General features: G+C 46.5%; 1 protein-coding gene across 6 annotated transcripts in view; it reads left to right on the top strand.

Annotated features, from left to right (window-relative positions):
* PCNT (pericentrin) overlaps positions 1-25,120 on the top strand; it is a 1,333,356-nt gene that overhangs the window by 220,339 nt on the left and 1,087,897 nt on the right. For all 6 annotated transcript variants that reach the window (XM_078681435.1, XM_078681433.1, XM_078681434.1 and 3 more), the window contains one exon: positions 3,552-3,610. In XM_078681435.1, coding sequence (XP_078537561.1) covers positions 3,552-3,610 — 59 coding nt within the window. The remainder of the gene's footprint in view (positions 1-3,551; positions 3,611-25,120) is intronic.

The raw sequence follows: 25,120 nt of genomic DNA, 5'->3' as shown, positions 1-25,120 counted from the left end.
ACAGGTAAGTAAAGCATAGAAAACACATGGGCCCCTATGGATGGCCAAACCATATACAAAGAAAATAGAATGCGAAGTGAGTACCAAATCAGGACGGATACCCAAGGACAAAGAAGCCAGCGGAAGCACTGAACCACCAAAGGTAAGTAGTTAGGGGCGCCCGGGCGCAGAGATGTAACACCAGGTTAAATGTCCATAGGATAACACAGAGAAAGTCACGGTTGGGATTTTATGGTTTCGGACCCTTCCCAAAGGACTCGGAGGAAACCAGTTAGATCAAGAAAGGTTGGAGAGCCACCCTACCCGTGGATACCCCGGGAACCAGGGTACCTACACCAGGGAATCCTGGTGGACAGGTACGAAGTGGTGTCGGAACCTGTTGATGTCAGTGGAGGGTCTTAGAAGTCCATTGGCTACATCGTCTAGTGGACCAGGTCATGGGACCCAACCGTGGATTCTGGATGAGTAGTACCTTAAAGCAGAGGGGACAGTCCAAACCACTCGAGATGTCCAGAAGGAGCAGGAGCATGATGTTGTACCTTGTCGGAGGTGCTTGCTGTAGCATGCACATCTTGCTGTAGCATGAACGTCTTACTTTAGTAGGGGTGGAGTCCTCACAATGATGCAGGAGCACAGGAGCTGTCCATGAGCTTTCCCACTGCGGTTGAAGATGGCAGGAGGGTAAGTGGCCGGCAGGACCACCAACAAGCCTTGGAAAAGATCAGATTGCAGAAAAACATGCTTTGTCGCAGACCAACAAGGTCTGCGGCACTAACCTAGCAAGTGTAAGTCGGGGCAGGCTCTCAGCACACAGGAGAGTTGGCAGGAATCAATAGAGACCCCAAGAGGACCAGAGAGTCGCAAGGAGACCGCAGCAGCACACGGAAGATGAACATCCATGTTGCAGGAGATGCAGGGAGGACAACATCATTGGAGCTGTATTATGCTCGAGGCTGGGGCTTCTTGAGGCTCGAGGAAGTTTAGACAGGAGAATCCACACGCCTTGGCAACCGTAGACAGACGCAGTGTGCAGGGATTACAGTCTCCCAAGTTGCAGGGAAGACTGGTCAGGCTGCTTGTGAGCCAACAAACCACTGCTTGTGTTGAAGAGCCAGGAGGTGTCCGTGGGACAGAAGGATCAGCAGATGGGTCGTCGACGTTGAGGTACTGCTTATGTAGGGGAGTGACTCCTTCACTACAAGGGACATTCCTTCTTGCTTGGATGCATGCAGAGTTGTGGGAGACTCTGGGATGCATGGCCACAGAGTTGCAGAGCTTGGAGATGAAGTTGCAGTAGGAATCTTCCTACCAGCAGCAGCATTGTCTTAGTTTCTGGCTCGGTCCAGCAGCAGAAGTGTCTTCAGACGGGTCTTGACAAATCTTGACTGTCCTGGATAAATCTACGGACCCACTCTCCGGGGGCCCTTATGTAACCCCTAAAGGGGGAAGGGCAGCTTCTGCAATCATCCACCAATCGGAGGGGGTCAGGGACGCTACTCTGAGGACATAACTCAGATGCTCCCAAGGGCCAAGATTCAGGATGGCAGATTTAAGCAGCCACCTAAAGGAGCTCCGGGCACCCGCCAGTGGAAAAGCTGGGCAGGAGGGTTGTCACTACCCTGTCCTTTGTGTGGTTTTGCGCCAGAGCGGGAGCCAAGGGCTCCTGTACTGGTGGAAACTGGCTTATGCAAGGAGAGCACCAAATGTACCCTTAAAAGCAGTCTGGAGGAGCTCAGGAGCACCCCCACCTTAGCCCTAGACACCTAATTCTAAAGGTGAGGTGGCTATACATCTCCTCTAAAGGAAGTCCTTTGTTCTGCCTTTCCCTACCTGAGTTAAGCTCAGTAGCAGGAGGGCAGAACAGTGCCTGGGGTTGGCAGCAACACCAGCTTGCACGCAGACCCTGCAAATCTGCACCGGTAGACATTTGGGGTGGAGGAGTCCTCTAAGGAGCCCCTCCAGTACTGGGTATCCTGCAACTAACACTGGAATCTGTATAGTTGCATGATTCCAACATATTTGATACCAAACATGACCAGGTTCGGTGAAGCAGTTATGTAGTTGGACATCTCGACATGGGCAGTGTCCACCACATAGCTTAAAATGCCTTCCCCGCACTTATAAAGCCAGAGCATGGACTCCAGGCTTTGTAGCGGTGTCTCTGCTCGTGCAAGGACACCCTCATACTGTGTCAGGAATTGCTTTTACTCATTTCAGGTCTGCTTGGTTGGTATTTTACCAATTCAAAGCTGTAATACTGTGCTTGGAGTGATCAATGGCTTTTGTAATTTTACAGCTCTGCATGGACAGCACCGTGTTAGCCCTATGCCTAAAGACTTTGCTGTAGAAATGGCAAAAGACATTGTTCCTTTCCAGCTGGCGTTGATGGCACTGTGCTAATCCTATGCTTATAGACTTTGATAGAAACGCAGACATTTGAGGTGAGCAGATGTAGAGTGTTGATGGTGTTGAGAGTGCTCTATACAGGAGCTGCTTTCCACCTAAACTTGAGAACTACCCAGAGTTCTCTGCTTCTAATATATATTTTAAATCTGTACTCCGGGGTCTCTGCTCATTGTGCGAATATTCAATGCTTATGACTATTGATGAGGATCCCCTTGAAGAGAACTGTTACACTGGATCTTAGTGTCTAAGTTACTCCGTTCTGAAGAAACATGAGATGTAATGCAGATCAAAATTGACAGTCCATCTCCCTCACTTTCTCTTTGCTTCGTTGTGGCGGAATTCTTAGAGGTAAATACAAAGTAATAACTTGCACACCTCTCTTGAATCACTTTTAAACAGTATTATTTACAATTATGTCTGGTGCAAACCCATATCTTGACTAGCCCCAGTCAAGTTAGTATATATGAATCATCCACAGAAACCTGTGTTATGGGATGCACTGTCCACTAGCCCACTATTGCGTGGTGCTAACGTTTACATCAATGTTCTCAAATATGTTTATACATTTCAACCTCTTTTAAAGAAATATTTCGGTAAAGATACTCAAAAAATGAACTAATACGCGTTAGTCATCACATTACGCACTCATTATGAAATGATAACAACAAAACTGAACAAGAAAACAATTCTTGGTTTTCCTTCTTCAAAAGGCTTTTATTATTCTTTTTTCAACACTTTCGTTCGTGAGAACTTCATACAACACTCCAAAAGTCAACCCATGAAGACATATCCCAATGCATTTCGGCATGCACCTTCATCAGGGGAATACTCTTCGCTGACTGAAAGTCAGACGGATAAGCGTTATATACAAGCACTGTTGACGACCTTCTTAAAGCTTTTGTATCTGGTGCAATATCCGATTCTAATATCCACCGCACAACTTCCACTGTCTCTCTCTCCCTTATCTATTTCACCATAAACTAGTCAAGAAAATCTTCTATGAAACGCTATCCTCTTAACTCCGAACACTCAGAAAGCACTGCTATGTTGGTACTAAAAAGAAATGTGTGGAACTCATGCATTGATGCCTTAATTCATAGTTTGTCGAAGAACTTTTCTTGATTCCAATCTTATAACTTTTTCAGATGGGATGAAGCAGAAGTTGGAGCTGGAATTGTCGAAGTTGCATGACCAGAACCTTCAGGTACAAATAGTGTTTAAACACGTACATCCTCATGACTTGCACGAGGGCTGTAATGTGGTTGTATGGTTTCCATTATCCACAAATCCTTCCCTATTAGTCCCCAAGTTGTTGCCTTTATTTTGCATCCCATTCCCCTTTCATCCTGATCAATATGATGCCATGTACCACTGGTAAGGCAGGCTATATTTCTCACTTTGTAGTGCTTATTGCAGAAGCGGAGTTCTCTTTGACATATGCCATAAGGAAAGGTGTTGTCTTTGGAACTGTGTTTGTTGATGTGTCTGTTCATTGATGATTTCAGTGATGATTCTAGATTAACTTATTGGACGAATAACTTCTTGATGTTGCCATGAAGTCAGTTAATGTGTTCAGAAGAGTGAGCTTTAATCAACAAAGTCACATATGCTTGCACAAGCCGCTAGGTTTGACCTTTGCCCTGTTGCTCGTGGTTGAATGTGTTAATTGGCAGCCTGATGGAGTTATCATATTTTGCTTTCTAGAATTTTGGAAGTGTTCTACCATGTTGTGATGTTTGTAAGGAGCATGTTGTGGAGAAACAGTTTTGTGGTTATGTGATTGTGGTGATGTATTGAGCGTTTAAGGTTTTGAAGTAAGAGTTAAGTATAATCTGTCAGAGGCTTATTAGCGGAGGGGTATATACTGTTGGAGGCCCCAATGCTGTGCCACGGAGATAGTTTTGGTGCTGTTTGCTGTGGGCATAAATGGATGTGTACTGTTGTGGTGATCCTCTAGTATGTGTATAGTATGTGAACTCCTTATGAGCAGCATGTTTCCATTTATAAGGTTTGTTTTTGATGATTATATTTTTGGAAATGCAGTATTGTAACTGCATAGCTTAGCTAGCTGTATGCGGTTGATGCATGAGAATATTGTAATACTTTATATCAGTATGTTTGCTTAGCTTTATAAAACCTATTTAGTAGATGTTGCATTGTGTAGAGGTAGTTTATGCTTTTAGGTATTAGCTGTTATGTTGTCTGCCCTTCGACAATCTCCAAACCCTTTGATGCCATCAAATAAATTGTGTACCACCAAATCATTCTTGCAATTATGTTAAACTTGTATTTTAGATGTTTTAGGCCAAATATTTGAGTCATTTGAAAGGTAGCATGGGTGTATGTGTGGCTGGTAGTGATTTCTCAAAGAAGGGCATCTCCACATGTTTTAGCAAATAAGTGAAACCGATTCTGATGTTACAGGGCCTTTGTTGCCTGACAAGGTCGATCCAGATGTGATGTTTGCATAATGTATACACTTGTTACGTTCCCTGATCAAATTAAGAGAAGGGATAAGTGTTGTTTTGGAGGTATTTAATTTCAAAACACCCTTCTTATTGTCAAGACAGGTTGTATGTATGAGGATCTCAAAGTTAATCTGGTTCCAGGATGTTATATAGATAGGATTGAACTCCAGGATTGCTCTGGGCACAGAACTGTTATTACATTGCTCAAACAATAGTCCAAGCAAGGATGAATCTTAAACCATGTAAAAGGAGCCAAGGGGAATGCTAAAGTTCTAAACCAAGGATGAGATTAAAGTGAGCTCTTGAAACTACTTAATTTCTCCAACGTGGGATCTTTTTTTATATTTATAAAAACTAAACAACTCTGTTGGTGTTAAGGGTGCAGATCTATTTAACAAGAGACCTACCTTAACTAAAGGCATATTTTTTGCACTTTTCTTTTGAACAACCTAGATTAATAATACATTGTAAATAAAGAATAAGGTGATGGATTGAAGCAATAAAACAGGAAAGTTATTCGGGCCCTGTTTCTAGTTAAAAGAAATAAGTAATTACAATTTAAGACCGCAAAGATCTCCAACACCATAGGATGCACTGCACGGGCTGTCAACAATTATTATTTCTGCTTGGTCAAATGAGCCCTTGAGCACATGGGTTTCATTTTATTTTCTGTTTTCTAAATAGAAATCTAGCTTTTTTTGTATTTTAGGTTTGTCATTCAACATTCTACACATCGAACAGTAGTGTCCTCCTGTATACACAACAATTTTCTTTCACACTTGTATTTTCTTTCCTCTGGGGCAGTAACAACATGGTGTCTTAATTATTTGTAAAGACCTCTTTTTGTAATTAAACGGTAAAAAAGACCCTCGAGCACTTATAGTGCATGATTGCCATGTAGTGTAAGAATGTCCGTTTTACTGAGAAATGCCACAGAGGAGGGAAAGAGACTGATAGGGAAAGCATTGGGCTGGTGGGAGGAATGGATACCCTGAAGAGAAAAGCGCCATCCAGTAGGCGTCTGAACTAAATAATGTGGCCGAGGTATCTCCTTAAACGCAGAGTGTTTATATCTACTCTGACTCTGAGAGGATAATGGAGGAGTGAAAACATCCTACAGGTTCCCAAGAAAATTAGATACCCAAACTTTATGCTGGTGAAAACCTTGCAATCCTTCGCAAATCTAGGAGTTTGATGTCTAAAGTAGTGTTGATAGTGATCTGTTTAAAATATACTACCATTATGCTTTGGAAGAAACATACTTCCGCCAAGCACATTGCCTGCAAAGAACTTCGACTTCAAAGGAAGACTTGTCCTCAAACATACCTTAACCATGCAACATGCTTGCTTTATTTTACATTTAATAATCAAACACACCCGGTGCCATGTACCACGTTTCCTACCAATGATCTGCCAAACACTAGTCAAACCCACCTGTAGCCTCTATGGCTAACTTCCGTCTCCTCTCCTGAAACATTAATGGCCTTATGGAACGCATCAAACGCACAGCGGTTCTTCGTTTTATCAAACGGCATCTACCGGACATTGCCTTACTGCAAGAGACCCACTTATTGAGCTCCGACTGCCCCATTCTTCTCAGGTTCGGCTATGACTTTTTTCATTCAGGTTTTAGTAGGGGCGCCATAGGATTGCCATACTGCTCCACACACACTTCCCTCTACTGGTTACACAATTCATCCATAACCCACAGGGCTGCTGTGTTGGGGGGGTGGAGGGGGGGAGGAGGGGGGCTGGAGATTTCTTGAGGGGAAACCATAGAACATCCTCAGTTAATACATACACCCTCAGCGACCAAAGCAGACTCTTGATGAATTTACAAGTGTGATTGCCAAAGTGCAACCAGGGACGGCAATCCTCAAGGTGACTTCAGTGCCACTCTCAACCCAGGCGTGGATATGTGTGACCCAACTCCACCCCTCCCTTACAGGGCATCGGGATTCCCTGTGGTTATTTGATGGTGGGCATGGCACTCAAATGTGCTTTACTATACGCATACATACGCATCTACCAAAACACTCTCTTGCATTGACCTCCTTGTCCTCCCTGCTGTTGTAATGATGCTCACAACAGCTGCATGTGTTCTTCTCAGTTAGGTTTTTCTCTGATAACTCACCAATTATGCTCCACCGGAGACCCCTGTGCAAAAAAGCCAACCACTTTGGCGCCTTAATGTCTGGTCCCTGACCGGTTTGTGGAACATTTAGCTACAGAGATCCAATCTTACTTTAAAATCATTGATGGGTCTATTGTCCGAGTGGGTACCGTCTGTGCAGCTAGCAAAGCCAGAATCAGAGGAGTGGACAAAACCTATCTCGAACACGCCAAATGGGATACATTTAGCAGCATATTGCATCTGGAGACTAAAGTTGCGCCAATATGTCCGAATCCCTCTGTCGACAACTCTAGCTCGTCGGGCTATTTCTGCAAGAGCTTGCGTTCAACAAAGCTTGCCAGTGCTGTTGCGCGTTCAACCGGCACGTATATGAGTATGGCAACAAAAGCGGTAAGCTTCTTTGCTGACTTGCTACCAAAGATGCTAGCTCCAAATTGATCCCCTCCGTTACAGACCCATCGGGACTGCCTTTACACACATCCGATGCAGGTGCCTTTTTCTGATTATGAGAGGCTCTCTCCTTATAACTGAGGCCTGCTCGGGAATTAGCTGACCCTCTTCTTGATGATATACCTCTTTCACACTGTGCAAGGTCTCAACGGGAAGAACTGAAGCTCCCTCTCACCGAAGATGAAATACGGGCAGCGATGCATGCACTGAATCGAGAAGACCCCTAGCCCAGATTGTTTCCTTCTCCAGTATTTTTGGTAAGTTTTGTGACGTCATTGCCATACACTTATTCACTCTACAATGTACCGGCTCCTTCCCGCCTTACTTAGACTTAGCCACTTTTGTGGTCCTTTCCAAACCGGGGCACCCCCAGACTGCTGTGCCTCTTATAGTCCCATTTCTTTGATAAATGCATACATAAAAGTCTTCGCCAAGGGACTTGCAACGAGGCTTCAGCAAGTCCTGGGCTCCCTAGTGCATACAGATCCGTGTGGCTTCATGCCATATTGTAGCAACCAACACTATCAGGCCACTGGTCCATGTTCATGAAATTTCCACAGCGCTACTGCTAATAATAGGCGCGAAGGAAGCTTCGATTCGGTCGCCTAAGTCTGCTTGGACCAAGTTCTCCAACACATGAGCTTTGACTCCACCTTCACTCTGGGCATCGAACCGCTAGCCAGGATTATCCATTTCCCGCCCGAGTGCAGGGATGGAATTGAGGTGGGACACTAGGAGATAGGATTACACTTAATGTAGACAATGTCCTCCTCCTTTCTGGCAGTCCCCCAAGCATCTGGTCCCAGTGTTCTAGACCATCTGTTTGAAGAGGCCTTCATACAAACCGAGGCAAATCCCTTTTAGTCCCAATATGTGAAGATAATGCTGCAGTTACCTGACAATTAGACCTCCCGATCCACGTCCTTATTTGTAAGTATCTTAGTGTTCACATGACCAGAACTTGCACGCATTCTCAACCTCACCCCTCTCTTGGCTACCACTAAAACCAGCTTACACACCTGTGATAAACTCCCCCTAAATACAATGGGACAAGTAGCGCTAATTAAAATGATACTCCCACGATTCTTGTACGTGTGATTAATTTCCCGCTCCACAATCCTAACACCCGGTTCACTGGGATTGCAGCGTTGCTCCGATCCTTTTTCTGGCGAGATAGGCCTCCTTGCATATCACTTGGCAAGTGCAGCCGGTCGGTTTATGATAAAGGGCAGACCTCCGTTTATACTACAGGGCATCCCAGCTCCTTGTTATCAACCATTGGTTGACTGAGGGCTGGAGTGACCTGGCCTACCAACTGGAACTTGTCCATCTCTGACTTGATAACGCTATGCACACCCTCTATGGCTGACCATCCCCTCACACCATAGAAGTCACTAAGACGATCTGTTGCGTCTGGCGGTTGCCAACAGATTTGCAGGTTGGGACAAAAGACCAAGCCAACAGACTCCCCTTTGGAGAAGCCACTGGCTTGGTCATACAGCGCTGCTGGAGGGTTTCAGGGGCTGGGACATGATCGGGGTCATAACATTTGAGGATGTCTGGCGCGGGTCGCTTATGCACTAATTTCAGGACCTGCAGACTACCTTTAAACTATCACATACCCAATTTCACAAATGTTTCTAACTTTGACGTGCGCTCACAATGCACCAAACAAATCTCACCAATTTGCACAAATGTCGGTCTCTGGAGGCGAAGCTGTTGATTGGCTGCAAAGCTTCTCTCACTTCTATCGCTCCTTGGTCTTTAATTCCCCAGAGGCACTTGAGATGCTCCAACACAGATGGAAGTAGTGGGTTGGAAGCCAGAAAGACAATGAATGGTGGGAGGCATTCATGGGCCTTCATGAAAGTGCTATATCAGCGCAACTAAGGATGATACAAATACGCTATCTACACATGACCTATCTCACATCACAGTGGCTATGGCACACAGCCATTCTTCCCAAAGGTAAATGGCACCCGCTGCTCTCTTAGGAACGTCAATTACTTCCATATGGTGAGACTGTGCTCTAATGTGGCACTCTACTGGAAGCTAGTAGCCCAAACTATATCTTGAGTTCTAGACTGAATGGTTCAATTGACATCCAAGCTGGCCCCACTGGGCCTCCTGTATGAGATTGGGGGTGCCTGTGAGGACCAAACATTTGTGGGCAACACAACAGTGGTTGCTAAGAGGGACATTGCACTCAAGTGGGAATCTCAACAACCTCCGACACTATCTGAATGGAGGGCTGGTATGGACTGGTGTGCCAAGCTAGAAGAACTGATCTAAATCGCATGGGGCTGACACTGCAAACACATTAAGATATGGGGCAGATGGTGGGAATTCTACGGCCTATCGTATTTGTTTAGGGGGAGGGGGGCACGCCCCTGGACGTCTGTGATCCATCATGATCTTCCTAAAGACCTGGGCATGTGTGGTTTGAAGTTATTGTACTTTACTTGTTGTACCACCACTTTGAAGACCAATAGTGGGGTTTATGAAAAAATATATATAAATCTGAGTTAAAAGAAAATGGCACTTGCCTCATTCCACTCCTGTGAGGATGCATCTATATGCATGTCATAACACATGTATGCTCTGACTGAATGTTATTAATTTTTGCCGATGCGGCACAGCAAATACACTTGACAAAGCGAATAGGTCAACAATGTGCGTCCTATTGTTTATCTTGCCTTTTATGTTTTTACTATTAGCTGGTGACTGTCATCTAGTCACAATTCCTGTTAGACTCAAGATGTGCGAAAGAAACTTCATATCTGATCGAGACTGCTAGCCGTGGATTCCTTATCTTGGAATTATCCCCAGGTGTCAGACTAGACCCTTTTTGTAATTTTTTTAGCCCTACGCCTGCACACCGGGAGGTGGCGTTGTCCGCTTCGGGAGTGACGTGCGCAGTGCCAATATAGGTGCCACCCCAGTGCGCTGGCATCAGTTCATTTTTTTCCGCACCAGTCCGTGCAGATCTGGAAAGGGCTACCCCCCAACCCCCCTCCAGTAATTTTTTTAACACATTTGTGGGTGTTTTGTCACGATTGTTTGAGACTTGTCTCCTGGTGTAGCTGAAATGTCTATTAGGAAGGCTGCTTTTAAGCCATGGGGCACCTGTCACTGGAGAATGTCTGTGATGGACCTGGACCTCGTTTGCCTCTGGTGTCTTGAGTGCGACCACAACTTCAAGACCTCCATAAATTGTTCCATGCACCCCAAGTGCTTGAGGGAGCAGCCGCTTGAGCTTCTTGCAGCTCTGTGTGCTACTCCACGACTGTCTAGATTCCAGTTTAAAAGAAGGGCCTAGGATTGGTTGCAGAACCATTGGTCTTCGTCAAAGTCACCCTCCGGTAAGTCGATCCAAAAGAAAAAAAAAAAGGTAAGAAGTCAAAAAGGTCTTTGACTTCACCCCGCCCTTCGAAGTCTTCGAGACAGAGGATCTTTGTCAGTCGAGGCCTGGCTCCGCGGTTGAGCCTGCACCTGGGCTGTTTCTCCGCCTCCCCGAGTTTCGGGGAACTCGTGCGACCCCAGCCCTACTGAGTTTTGAGGCCATGCACCTCAAACTTGTGTGACCCGTCCCTGCCGGTGTGCCCCACAGGTTGGAAGGGGCCCCTACTGGCTCTGTGCCGGCAGGTCTGCCCCCAGTGCTAGTTTGGACCCCTTGCATCCACAGATGGATCCAGACTGACTCTGGTTGAGCCACCTTGGCCTTCCCAGGAGCCGGGCCCGTTGCCGATGCTCCCAGTGCAGTTCTTATTCTCATACCAAACTCCCACAGGAAGCCGGAGGGACGTTGTCTTATGCTGACTGGAGCTCTTCCTACCAGGTCCAAGCCGGAGCCCTATCCTTACTGGCTAGGAGTTGAGGAAGATTGGAAGGGGCTACTGGACCATGAAAAATACCAGCCCTTAGTCCCCAAAATAGACTGGTGTGAGGATTTGGTGGATGCCAGTGCACTGCGCATCTCCCCAGATACTGGCCTTGTCTCTCCTTCTACCATGGCAACAGAAGAGGGAGCCCCATTTGCAGCGGTGGTGAGACGGGCTGCTGAGCTCCTGGACCTTCTCCTGCCCTCTGTGGCAGTCGAGAAGAATGTTTTGACAGAGGTGCTACAGTCTGGAGTACCTCCCTCAGAATTGCTTCTCCTATGTAATGAATCTATCACAAAGGTCCTGCTAGGGGCCTATTCCAAGCCCTGCACAGGGGCTCCTGTGAACAGGACAATTACTTGCTGTCATTGTCCCACCCCAGGGGACCCCTATCTCCACACTCGTACACCCATACACCCCACTCTGGAGAGCTTGGTGGTCCAAGCCTCCACTTCTTGAGTAAATCCTGGTGCATTCCCTACCACCACACTGGATAAGCAAACTAACAGGCTAGGATACCTTGGGTGAGAAAATATTTTCTTCCACCAGCCTGGTCTGTGAACACCATATGTCTTTAGGGCCATTACTCCCATTCCCTTTGGAATCTAGTTTGCAGGTGCTGCCCATGGTCCTGGCGGATTCCTGGACCATATTGTCCCAACCTATGGAAGAAGGGAGGGACACAGCTAAGTTTACAATTCTATGTGGGCTGGACATGACCGACTTGCTATGTTGAGCGGTTTCTTTTTTGGTGAGCTTATGCTGCCAAGCTTAGCTAAGGACTGCTGGCTTTTCAGGGGATGACCAAGCTGCACTTATGGACCTGCCCTTAGATCTCTCCCATCTCTTTGGAGACAAGGGGTGGGTGCAGCATGGATCGCTTAAAGGACAGCAGAGCTGTGGCCAGATCCTTTCCATGATTCCCCTGTCCGTCTGTCACAGAAGGGGTTTTCTGCAGTATCGCTACCTGCCAGCCACCTCTGGGTGCAAGCTTCCCAGCCTCTGTGTGGCAGCAGACGCAATACCCATAGATCCTGTGGGCCGGGGAGCCAGAGCTCTGGCCAGTCCACCACACCTTCCAGCAACCACAGCCTCCAAGCCTCTTTAGTTTGCCCTCCAACCATCATGGGCAACCAGTGGGAGGCAGAATACGCCATCACCTGCACCATTGGAGGTTGATAACATCTGACCTCTGGGTTCTCCAGACTGTCTACGGGGGCAACAGGGGTTAAGCGATGTAAGGTGGCGCCGGCAACCCGCAAGAATTACTTGATGGATGGGGATTAGTGATCTCGGGTATGCAGTTCTACTTTTGTGATGCACCCTTGCAGCATACCACTAGATGGCTCACAGTGTCTGAGAATTGGGAGAAAGAATTCCTGAGGACTGAGTTTGGAGAAGACACTTTTTTCCACAGTTGTTGATGCAAGGGGGCAGGTTGGAGTTTCCAGTTACTTATCTAATTAAACTGGCGACAGAACGTTTGGGAGAAGGTAGTCCAAAAGATTCTCGGTAGGGGCCCCACTTGTGGGATCTGATTCCCTTTAGGAATATAGATACAGCCATGTCCAAGGCACGGGGGGCGGATGTCTGGTAGCGGGAGATGTATACCTCAGAGATGCCTTCATTACTTTTCAATATGCACAGGACACTTTTGGGATTGGACCAACCTATTTCTTACATTATGCTAAATTGGAGAGTGTGGTGAAGGAGCTCTGAATGGATTTTCCCTGTGGCGCAGCAGGGACACCACTTGCCCTCTTTTTCAAAGCCCTTAGGCGTGACATGCAACTACGACAATTTCCAGTATGTGGGGCCTGGGAGAGAGATTTGGGATTGGGTGAGTGTGTCTGATTTTGTGCGTACTGTGTACTGTAACAACAGATTTAAACAACAACATTTTCGTTTTCTGCGTCATACTTGTGTCACTCCATATAGTCGAATAAAATAGACCCCAATAAAGAAGCTAAGTGTGTGCACTGTTTGGAGATAGTCACTTGCACATACCTAGTGTGGGATTGCGGAAAGGTCCAGGATTATTGGGAATAAGTAGTACCACGTATAGAGACGGTCACCTAGATTTGAAAACCACAGACTCAGCTAGCCTGCCTGCTGGAAGTGGTGGTACGACCCAAGGGATGCAAAAATCCCTTAGGCTTGCCCGGTTGGCCTTATTATTGGCACAGAGGTGAGTGGCTATTGGGTGGATGGGCAAAAGGGTCCTGCAGTTGGATCATTGGTTCTGAGACCTCTTGGAATGAGGTGTGGTGGAAAAACACCACATGAGAATGTCCCGTACTGATGAAGGGGAAGCTGATGCCATAATGTTGTGGGCTCAATTGCTGGGTATGTTACAGGATGACAGTGATTCAAGCTCCAGGAGCGGTTCTGAGACGTAGGTTTAATACAACAATTTTCTGATGACCAAGTGTATAATGGTGCTTCCTTGTATGATGACTGACTCGTATCCTTGGTTCAATACAGACAAACGGCTTGATTGTTATTGTGCTGTTAGATGTTTCCGCTTGAGACTACTGTATAATGTTTGTTGGTAGTTGTCTCTACGTAAGTGTCGTGACCATATGTATGGCACTGTAAACTCGCTTTGTATGTTCTATTCTATTCTTAATTTGCTTGAAACCAATAAAATAGGTTAAAACAAAAAACAAAAAAACTTTGGTTAACAATTATTAATAAAAGAAGGCATTTAACAAAGTATCATTCACAAAAGAGGTAAAACAGTTTTTGAAATGGCACATAAAGCAGTACTTGCATCAAAGAAGGCTGGCGAAAGTTTGTCAAATGCCTTTCCACCTGGCAGTAAAACCTGTGCTAATGCGAACAGTGGTTAATCTTTTACCTCTGTGCAATTCTTGTAGTATCTCGGTTCAGTCATTCACAAAAGAAAGGTGCTTTTTAATGTGTATGACGTTATTCAAGTCTTCTCTACCTGCTATTTCACTAACCAGGAGTTATTCACATTTGTAACTGAGTCCAGAGACTCCCAAACAGTGTACAGGGCTCAATTCAAACCCAAAGTGCCCTTTTCGTGGTAGAGTTGGCGAACAGCTTTATTCCTAACACAGAGAAGTGTAAGACATTTATTGCGCAACATTGACCAATAAAGGACACATGACTCAAAAAGGAGATCCACACCAATTTTATAAACATAAACTTTGTTTGAGATTTATTTTATGACCGAGGTCTTCGCAATAAGGTTTGTAAGTTTTGCAGGAAAAATACGTAAATAAAAGTCGAGTTACATTTTTGAACAGTTCAGTATTATCCTATGGAGGAAAACAATAATGCGGTTATACAGGTAAGTACACGGCTTGCATTTCAAGTCTTTGGGTCCAAAGGTCAGCAAAGGGAAGGTGAGTACCAAAACTGCACCACCGGCAGCTCCAGGGCAGTCGAGTGCAGATGTCAAAATCTGAGCTCAGCCCAATGTGTTTCAGTGGATACTGAGGGTGCTTGAAGCCAGAAGTGCAGGGGGGGCACAAAGCAGCAACAAACATGCACCACCAGCTGCATTGGGGCGGCGGTAAGCATATAGGAAGTCGGGCAACCAATGCTCTTCAGTGGAGAATTTGCTTTGGACAAACAAGCGGGGGCAGGATGTGAGGGCCGGGGGGGGGGGGGCAGTCTTCCTCCGGTTCAGGAAGTCGCTGACTGCAGGACAGGCGTTGTCTTCGCAGGGTCTGTGAAGCTGGAGACAAACTGGGAGGTGTGGGGGCAAGTCGGTAGTTGTCTTCAGGCTTCACTGCATGCCGTCTTCTTCATCGTTCTTATATTGGCAGGAACTAGTTTCCATGACTAGAGAGCTACCTAAATACTAATTTATCGGAGTAGTAGGTAGGGCCAATTGGCATCTTACCTCCTGGTGACTACAGCTGCTATTATGCCACCCTTCTGTTGGAGGGGGCATAGACCTAGCCCGATTTGATGCGTGTCTCTATCTTCAAGATGGCGGGACTGAAAAATGTGCTTCACCTCGCCTCTGCCACCTTATGGGTGGAGTTGGCATAGGTGGGCACACTTCCTATTCTTTCTTTTAATTTTTCCTGCCCAAAGTAGGGGTGTAAACTGTGGACTGCCATCTGCTAGCAGCAGAGGTTGGGGGGGGGCAACAGTACAAAGTCAGCCCTTTGAAGCCTTCCCTCTTGAGCACTGTGCCAATCCTGTGTGAGGTGTGACACCCAGCACCCTAGATGTGTATTTTTTCTGGTCCCAGAGAGCAGAGGCTCTCGACCCTGGGGACCATATACATGTCTTTCAAGGGGCACCTCTGAGGTGCCCTTTGGGTACATGTTTCAATAAATCCCACACTGGAATCGGCATGGTTTTATTGAGAGGAGTAGTTTAGTACCAAATGCTCCTGTGTTTAGTGAAGCCATCATGGTGCTGTGAAACTAGTTGTCGTGTTTCCAACCCAAGTACTCTCTGTGGCTTCCCTGGCATTTTCAACATTAAGGAATTAGACCCTAATATTGTAGGGGCATATCTGCTCATGCAGATGTACCTACACCTGTGATATAGTGCACCCCTACCTACGGCTGGTTAGGCCTGCTAGATGGGTGACTTATCTATATCTTAGTCAGTGCTATTTGGCAAGGCACACAGGCAGTGCACAATGTTGACTTTGTCATTTTGTCTGCACCGTGCCATGCATGCAGGTGTAGTAGCATTCTGCATGGCCTAGGTGAGGGATTCCTTTCGGACCCTCTTATGTCCCAATGCCCTTAGTACCTAGGTACCATTTACAAGGGACTTAAAGGGGGCCAATTGTAGAATAGTTTTAGGGGAAGAAGCACGGGCACAGGGGACCTGGTTGGCAGGTACCCTGTGCACTATAATCAAAACCACATCATTTTCCAGGCAAGAAGACTAACCATATCATTTCTTCTCTTCTGCATGCTGCTAGCATGCAGAGGTCAGATCTGGAGTTGGGGCCCAATGTTAACCAATGGAGTTGAAAACATGCTGCTTGCAGGTTACAAAGTGGCTGTTAGGTTCAAGGTTCGGAGGTTTAGGCAAGTACAGGGGGTCCACAAGGAAGCTCCAAACATACACCACCAGCGGCACAGGAGGGGCCGGGTGCAGATACGGAGTTTGGAGCCCAATTCAAGTAAATGGAGGAACTCTGTTTTGAGAACAGGCTGCATGCATCAAACTGGAGGCAGCAAGAAGAACACCAGCGACGGCAGAGGTAAGTTGGGTTGCTGTGAGTCACAGGGACACCGTTGTTTGAGCTTCCCAGGGTCTTCCAGTGCAGGGGTGTCCTTTGACGTTGGGTTTCTCTTACCAGAGCTGGTTGCGGTTGGGGGAAGCCTTTGGATTTACACTGCAGGCTTCGTCGTGGAGTCCAGGAGAGGTCAACCAATGCTGGACTTGGACTCAGGATTGCTGGGGAACCTTTTCTGGACCAGTGGGCCACCTGGACTCAGGCCAGAGGCTTCGGTTGGAGGATGGTCAGTCATCGCAGTTCCGGAGGGCACCAGAGTCCTTTGTTTTGGTTTCTTGGGGACAGGTCCGCTGTCCACTGGAGTTCTGGTCTGATTCGAAGGCAGGCAGACCTCCCTGGGGTTTTAGAGGTTACGGACTACAGGACAGGTGTTATTCTCTTAGCAGGGACTTTGAAGCTGTGGACAGGCTGGCAGGGCTGGGGCCATTCAGTAGGTGTCTTTAGTTTTGTGAAGAAAAAAAATGGTTCATACAAGGCCAATTGGTCCTAGAAGAGAGTAATTATCTCAAGAAAACGAAAATGTAATTAAATAGCCAATGGCATAGGGCACTTTTCTAAACAAATTTAGGAAGGGGCACATGTGAACATTGTAAGGTGGTTAATTTATTTACCAATATTTATCATTACAAGTGGAGTATAGATCCAGTGCTCACAAAATAGTGAAAAGGAACGTGATGTGGTGAGTGAAGGAATGTTTAAAAAAACATACATTGCATTAACATGAGCAAAACAAATTGTTCAGAATAAGGAGTTTAGTTGTAAAAAGGTTGACAGCATTTCAATCAAAATAATTAGAGCTCTTAATCAGGACAGAATTGTGAGCATGTAGTATTCAGAGAACCCTAAGGTGGCGAGAATTCCTGGTAGGGCTCGGCGTCACTGGTAATCTATGCCTAATGGGGACAATTCTATTAATATGAAAGGGTTGTCCGGAGGCAGACGGAGCTCCCGCCTGTCCTCTTGTTCTACCAGCTTTCACGGTACAACACAAATGAATTCTTGTAATACCGACTTCGGGGTGTTTGACTTGCTATTAGCTGCACAGGGGCTTGGCTCCCCTCCTTCCCATTAAGCCTCCAGGCCACAGGAGCCTCCTTGCAATTCAAGCTTCAAGGCCACCGGAGCTCCTTGACCACACCAAAGTGGTTCCTTGATGAAATTAACAGACTTGTTCCCATTAGGCATCGACTACCCGGGACTACTCCACCTCTGATCCCCTCTTTCTTCCTGAATGTGGAGCAGACCCTTCTGTTTAGCTGCATTTAGGAAGCTGGCTCTTTACACATATCCTATTCTTGATACATCACATAAAGAGTCCAGGGGTTCCCTTACTAGTGCATAGACCTTGCTATGCAGTCCCAAAGTCCTCTATCAGAGGGGTTGTGTGGTTGAGCAGCCTTAGACTTAACACTGTAAGACATTTGCAAATACGCACAATGATTAATAAATGACAAAACGATTCGAGAGGATTGTTTCTGTAGATTCAGTGGTATAAGTCATAGGGTATAGGCACCTATAGGTAATTGCACTCTGTATTCTGAAAAGGTCCTGAGTAATGACGGTGCTTATAAGGGTAGAGAGAACCATCTGCCTCTCTAGGTTCTATAGCAAAAGCATTTTACAATTCGAGAAGGAGATCCACACCGGTTTATAAAAATAACAAGTATCTTTATATATGTTTAGGCATCAAAGAAAAATTGTTCAGGTGAGTACGTTTTTACATATACATTCTTTTCACTTTAAAAAGTGGACATGGCGCAATTTTGTTTGAAACGTTATCCTATGGAAGAAAGAACAAGTTCTGCAAACAGGTACAGTACATCGACTTACAGGACAAATCTCCAGGAGTTAGTTAGTGGTGGGCAAGGTCCAAGGCAGCACCAACAGTACACCACTAGTGGCACTAGGCTGGACAGGCGGAGGGTACAAAACTGCATCAGCTGCCAAATGCATAATAAATAGGGGTTGGTCTCTGTAAAAAAGAGGCTTCAGGCACTGGCCAGGACTCCAGTCAGGTTGAACCAGCGAGAGGCTTAGACTTTGCGGTGCTCGAAAAGGGAGGGTGAGGAGGGGTGGGGGTGGGTATCCTTTGGTCTTAAGGCATCGGGGTTTTCCTTATCCTGTGTGGAGAGTCTGCAGGCGACATCTGGGAGACAAGGTTGGCACCATTGGCCCACTTCAACTTGGGCCAGAGGTGACTGGTGCAGTGACCGCTCAGTTTTTGGTGGTTCAGGAGGCATTGGAGTCTTCATTTTGGAGTTTCTGCTGAACAGGTACACTGTTCATGGGAGGTCTTGAGTCTATTTTGAGAGCAGGCAGTTGTCCCAAGTTTCTGAAGTCACAGCTGCAGGACGAATAGACTTTGGTGCAGTTTTCGATGAGGGCTGCAGACAGGCCGGCAGGGCCAAGTCAGGTGCTCTCTTCAGCCTTCTCTGCTTTTTCGGCTCTTCAGTGTTCTCTCTTCTTAGGTAGTCAGGATCTGCTTCTCTAGTGCCAGGGACTCCCCTGAATTTAGGGACAGCAGGGGAGTGTAGGGTAGTAGCCAATGTACTGTTGCTTCCTGTGGGACGTTGGCATAACCTGGTCTCCTAATTCCTAGCTATGGCATCACAAAGATGAATACCTGTAAAACAAATTGTGTCCACTTCTCAGTTAGCCCACCTTAGGGGTGGTACGTGCTTGGGGGTGGTATGCCTACCTGACTAGCTAAGTTTCCTACCTATTCAGGTGCCAAGTGGGCTCTGGAAAATGGGGGTGCTTCCTCTGCTGTGAGGGAAGCCAGATTTGCATTCCAAAGGAAGCAGCTCCTTTAAAGCTTGCCAGCCCAAGGAGACTAATCAGTAGGCCATCTGTGGGAGGGGGTGTTACACCCTCTTCCCAAACAGGCTTTTGTTCTTGGTCTCCTGGGAGCAAAGGCTCTCGCAAGAGGTGGCCAGAATAGTGCCTTGGCTGGCAGGATGGCAGAATCCAGTCGACCGGCACACCAGAGCCCGTTAGGTTTTCAGGGAGGCACCTCTAAGCCCTATGAGGGCATCTTTTGATAAATCCAACACTGACATCAGTATGGGTTTATCAGGACGAGATGTTTCGTACCCAACATCCCTATTTTCAGTGAAACCATCATGTAGCTTGGGAACTCGTTTTCACCAGTGTCCAGTACATGGTTTAAGATGGCTTTCCTGGTCACTTGCACTGGCAGCATTAGGGCTTATCAGCACAGGGGCATATCTGCTTAGGCAGATATGCCTCCACATATAATATTAAGCACCCTTCCTTAAGGCTTTCAAGCCTGCTTTAGGGGTGACTGCCAAATATTAGCAGTAGTAGGGGACATGGCACCCGGGGATATGTGACCGGTTGTGTTTTCACTTTTGTCTGCACCAAGGCATGCAGCCTGCAATGACAGTTGTGCATGTGCATTAATTTGTTCTGCAGCCCTTGAGGGGACCCTCCTTCTTTGCCCAGATCCTAGGTACCATTTACTAGAGGCTTACAGTGGTAACTGAAGATTTGCCAATTGGGTAATCATTTTGTACTGGTTTTAGGGAAAGAACAGTGGTACTGGGCACATGATTAGCAGGGACACAGTACAGCTCAGTCAAAGTTGCATCAAATACCAGGCAAAAATTAAAGAGGGTACTGCAACAAAAATGGTGTGCATTCTTCCATCTCATTTTTAGTCTGGAAGTGATGAGTTAGAAACGTTTTCCCTCCTGAGTTGGGCATTAACCTAAGCAGGGTGTGTATGGCTCACTAATGTCACCTGTAAGCCTATAATGATCCCTAATATCACTTTCATGTTAGGTTCTTTTTTCACACCTTTGGTGTCTGAGATGTGCCTGAATAGTTTTTTTAGAAGTTTCGAAAATAGTTTGTTCGAGGCACATGAGCTGCAGATTACACACTATGTATAGATGGCCACCTAGTGTTGGGCCCGGATGTTTGCAGTTTGTTTTGTTGTAGAAAAGTCTTTGGAAGTCACGGGATAGGTGACTCCTCCTTTGGATGATACTGCGCATGGGCATCGGCTCCATCCCCAGATTGTTTTTTTCCGCCACCGGGCTCGGATGTGTTTCCAGCACTCTGTGTTGGTACTGATTTCCTTCGGCGCGCAATCCTCACCAACTTACAAAACTTAGTTTTGAACGCTTTCCAGTCTACTCTACTCTTCAACATTGAGGATCTCGATTCCGGTAATCGTTTACGGCCTTGTGGCCTAGCTAGGCCTCGACTTCAGCTCATGGAAAGGACGCCATTTAAAAAGTGTCCTCAATGTGCGTCGAAGTTTCCCCACACCGACCTTCATGAAGTGTGTAACCTCTGCCTCTCTCCGGAGCACGAGGCGAAAGACTGTTCAGCTTGTGCCTCTTTCAACCTCCAAAAAGACTATCCGGGAACGAAGAGCGAGGAGAACAATGGCTCAAAGATATTCAGCTCCGATTCCGAACGACATCTTAGAAGAAGGCGTCAACGTTCCAGAACACGACGTCGACAGCAGCTCCGAGGCAGAAGATTCCGATGTCGAGGACATCACTCCAGCGCAGCGGGTCGTAAGTAAGACCGTCGACCCTGACCCTTCCTAGACACAGAAGGCCCCGGTCACACCCTCACCCTCGGGTGCACACAGTCACTCTGCTTCTACTGGCCCACCTTCGGGCCCGGCTAAGAAGCCAATTAAGCCTTCAGGCGACTCGGGCTCGAGTCTGCCTTCACACGGTGCCGGCGCACATTTACTGGCACTGAAAAAGACAACAGCACCGACTACACCTACATGCAAACCATCGGCGCCGAAACATACTACTACTCATTCAGCACCGAAACCCAGGGTCGGAACCAAGCAAACCCGCTTCGGATTCCAAAAAAACCACCAGAACCGAAAAAACCATCAGTTCCCAAAAAAACATTAGATCCAAAAACCATACCGGAACCGAAAAAATCCTCGGAACCGAAAAAAGCTTCAGAGCCGAAAAAGACTGCTGCTTCCCCAGTGAAAGACATTGTCAAGAAACCAAAACAAGCCATTTCGAAGCCCAAGCCATCCTCTGCACCAAAAGATCAACCTCCTGCAGAGGATTTACCCTATCCAGACCCTGCTCAAAAGACTAGCTAAGGATCCAATCACTGGACACTTAATTTTGGCTTCAAAAAAGCGACCACTGGACACACCAGCTCCAGCTCCGCATTCAAAGAAGGACATGGCTACCTCTCCCTTAAGACTGCCTTCCCCTTCTTTCACCTGTACCATCACCACATCTTCCCATACCACAGCATTCCCCAGCATTCTCGATCATACCAGACGATCACAACAGGGATGATAGCTCTGATGATATGGGGGGGTAACATACCTGATCCAGCCATGTCTACAGGATCCCCTGACCCGTGAGATGATTATACCACCCCAGATGTCCCAAATGTCCCTCAGGATGACTTATACCCCTTACGCCCTTCTCCACCAGAAGACAGTATAGGGTTTAATGAATTAATTCACAGGGCTGCACAATATCATGGGGTAGACGTACATAAAGACCCTGTTGAGGAGGACTTTCTAATGGATACGTTTGATAGCACACAAAGGTCCTCATCCATTTTACCGATGCTTAAAGGAGTGATCAAGCATGCTCCTGAAGTCTTCAAGGACCCAGTCAGAACTCTGGTCATTAACCTTCGTATAGAGAAAAAATATAAAGCTGCCCCCTCAGACCCAGCATATATTAAAGGTCCAGTACCACTAGACTCACTTGTAGTTTCCAATGCACGCAAGAGAGCAAACTCACAAACATCAGGTGAGGCTGCACCACCAGATAAGGAGTCTAAGCTACTTGAAGCATCAGGGAGAACAACAGCGTCTCAAGCAGAAAACATGTGATGTATCGCCAATACACAGGCATTATTAACCAGATATGACAGGGCACATTATGATCAGCTTGAGTCATTAATGAGGCACCTCCCTGACAGGTACAAGGATAGAGCAAACGAGCTTATCCAAGAGGGGAAAAACATCACAAACACCTCTATTCGGTGTGCACTCGATGCAGCAGATACTGCCTCTAGGGCAGTTAACATCAGCGTTTTACTACGCGGACCCACCTGGCTACGTATATTAGGGTACAAACCTAAGGTACAAAGTGCCATTCTTAATCAAACCTTTGATGAGCAACACCTATTTGGACCCACCGTAGACGAATCACTAGAGAAAATGAAAAAAGATACAGACCCCGCCAAATCTATGGGAGCCCTGCAATCGCAGGCTCCCAGACGTTCATTTCATCGCTCATCCTATCGAGGTGCCACCAAGGGATATACTTCAGACACAGCTTCTACCTCGTACAAAGCCCCTACACAGTCCACTTACAGCAAGGGCTACCAAAGGGGTGGTTACAGGGGTAACAATAACAAAGGCAGAGGTAAAAATAACAACTCGCGCTCTGCCTCTACCCCTGCCCAATGACTCCCTTCCCCTGTCCCATTCCACTCCTGCCGGGGGAAGACTCCAACAATACCTGCCAGCCTGGGAAAACATCACATCAGACAGGTGGGTGCTCCAAATAATTCAATCAGGTTATTGTCTGGAACTAACATCTACCCCCCTAAACATACCACCCAAGCATTGTCCAATGTCACAGGAACATTTAACATTGCTCAGACAGGAGGTAATATCCCTCCTGCAGGAAAATGCAATAGAAATAGTTACAGAGCATCAGAAAAACAAAGGAGTATACTCGCTATATTTCCTAATACCAAAGAAGGACGGATCTCTAAGACCCATCCTAGACCTCGGACCTCTAAACATTTACATGCAGTCGGATCATTTTCATATGGTCACACTCCAACAAGTCCTTCCATTGCTGGTACTAAACGACTTCCTTGCCACTCTAGATCTCAAGGACGCCTACTTCCATATTCCCATCCACACAGCGCACAGAACATATCTCTGATTTGTGCTAGACGAGCAGCACTACCAGTTCAAAGTGCTCCCATTCGGAGTCACAACAGCGCCAAGGGTGTTTACCAAATGCCTAGCAGTAGTAGCAGCACACTTAAGAAGACAACATATTCATGTCTTCCCATATCTGGACAACTGGCTCATAAAAGCCAGCTCATACAGCCAGTGTGTGCAACACTCACGCTACTATTCAACTGCTTCACGACTTGGGATTCACAGTAAATCAGACCAAATCGCATCTGCAACCCTCGCACATACAACAGTATCTCGGCGCTACAATAAACACCCAACTAACACTAGCTTATCCCTCTCCAGCCAGGATAATAAGTGTACAAACTCTCCTAACAAAATTAAAACCGCAACACTCGCTACCAGCTCGAGTGTTCATGCAGCTCATAGGGATGATGGCACCTTGCATATTTGTAGTACCTCACGCAAGACTGCAAATCGTCCACGTCAAGAGTGCCTAGCACGCCAATGGAACCAGGCTCAAGGTCAATTAACAGACCTAGTGTTGGTAGACTGTCGGACTCCTCATTCTCTGCAATGGTGGAACACCAAAAACCTTTCCAAAGGGTGACCCTTCTAGAGCCAGTTCCTCAAATAGTCATGACAGCGGACGCATCGCTCTCTGGCTGGGGAGCTCATCTGCTGCATCACATCATGCAAGGCAGGTGGACACCGCAACAAAAGCTACTCCACATCAACCACTTAGAGTTTCTAGCTGTGTTTCTAGCCGTAAAAGCATTTCAAACTCAAGTGTCAGGCAAATCTGTCTTAGTCCGCACAGACAATATGACCTCTATGTACTACATAAACAAACAAGGGGGGACATACTCTCTACAGCACTCTGTTAGCACAGCATATGGGCTATACCGCTAAAGATCTTCCTCTTAGCCCAACACGTCCCAGGAGTACAAAACACTATCGCAGATCTGCTAAGTCGATAAACACAGCAGATCCACGAGTGGGAACTTCACCCAAAAGTTCTTCATCCGTTCTTTCAAATGTGGGGACAACCTCAGATAGACCTCTTTGCCACCTACGAAAACGCAAAATGCCCAAGCTTGCCGCCAGATACCCATACCCATTGTCCACATGCAATGCAATATGGATGAACTGGTCAAAACGATTTGCGTACGCTTTTCCTCCTATCCCACTACTTCCGTTCGTGGTAGGCAAACTACAACAACATTCCCTGACGCTCATTCTAATTGCTCCAACTTGGGCCAGACAACCGTGGTACACTACGCTGTTGCAGATGTCTGTAGTACCACACCAAAAACTAAACCTATCTCCACGCCTATCAACACAGAACAATGGAGAGATCAGACACCCGGACCCAGCTCAGCTCAACCTAGCGATCTGGCTCCTAGGTCATAGTTTGGTTACCTCAACCTTCCTCCAGAATGTATGAACATTATTAAAGAAGCTAGACGTCCCATTACTAGAACATGTTATGCTGCTAAGTGGAAACCCTTTGTCATATACTGCCTAAACAACCAAATAAATCCCTTAGACGTGTCTATTCAACACATCATAGGATATCTATTACACCTTCAAAAGTGTAATTTAGCCTATACGTCTATCAGA

The sequence above is a fragment of the Lissotriton helveticus genome, chromosome 3_1 (assembly GCF_964261635.1).
Source record: "Lissotriton helveticus chromosome 3_1, aLisHel1.1, whole genome shotgun sequence".
Lineage (NCBI taxonomy): Eukaryota > Metazoa > Chordata > Amphibia > Caudata > Salamandridae > Lissotriton > Lissotriton helveticus.
This window is presented reverse-complemented; position numbering and strand designations above follow the sequence as displayed.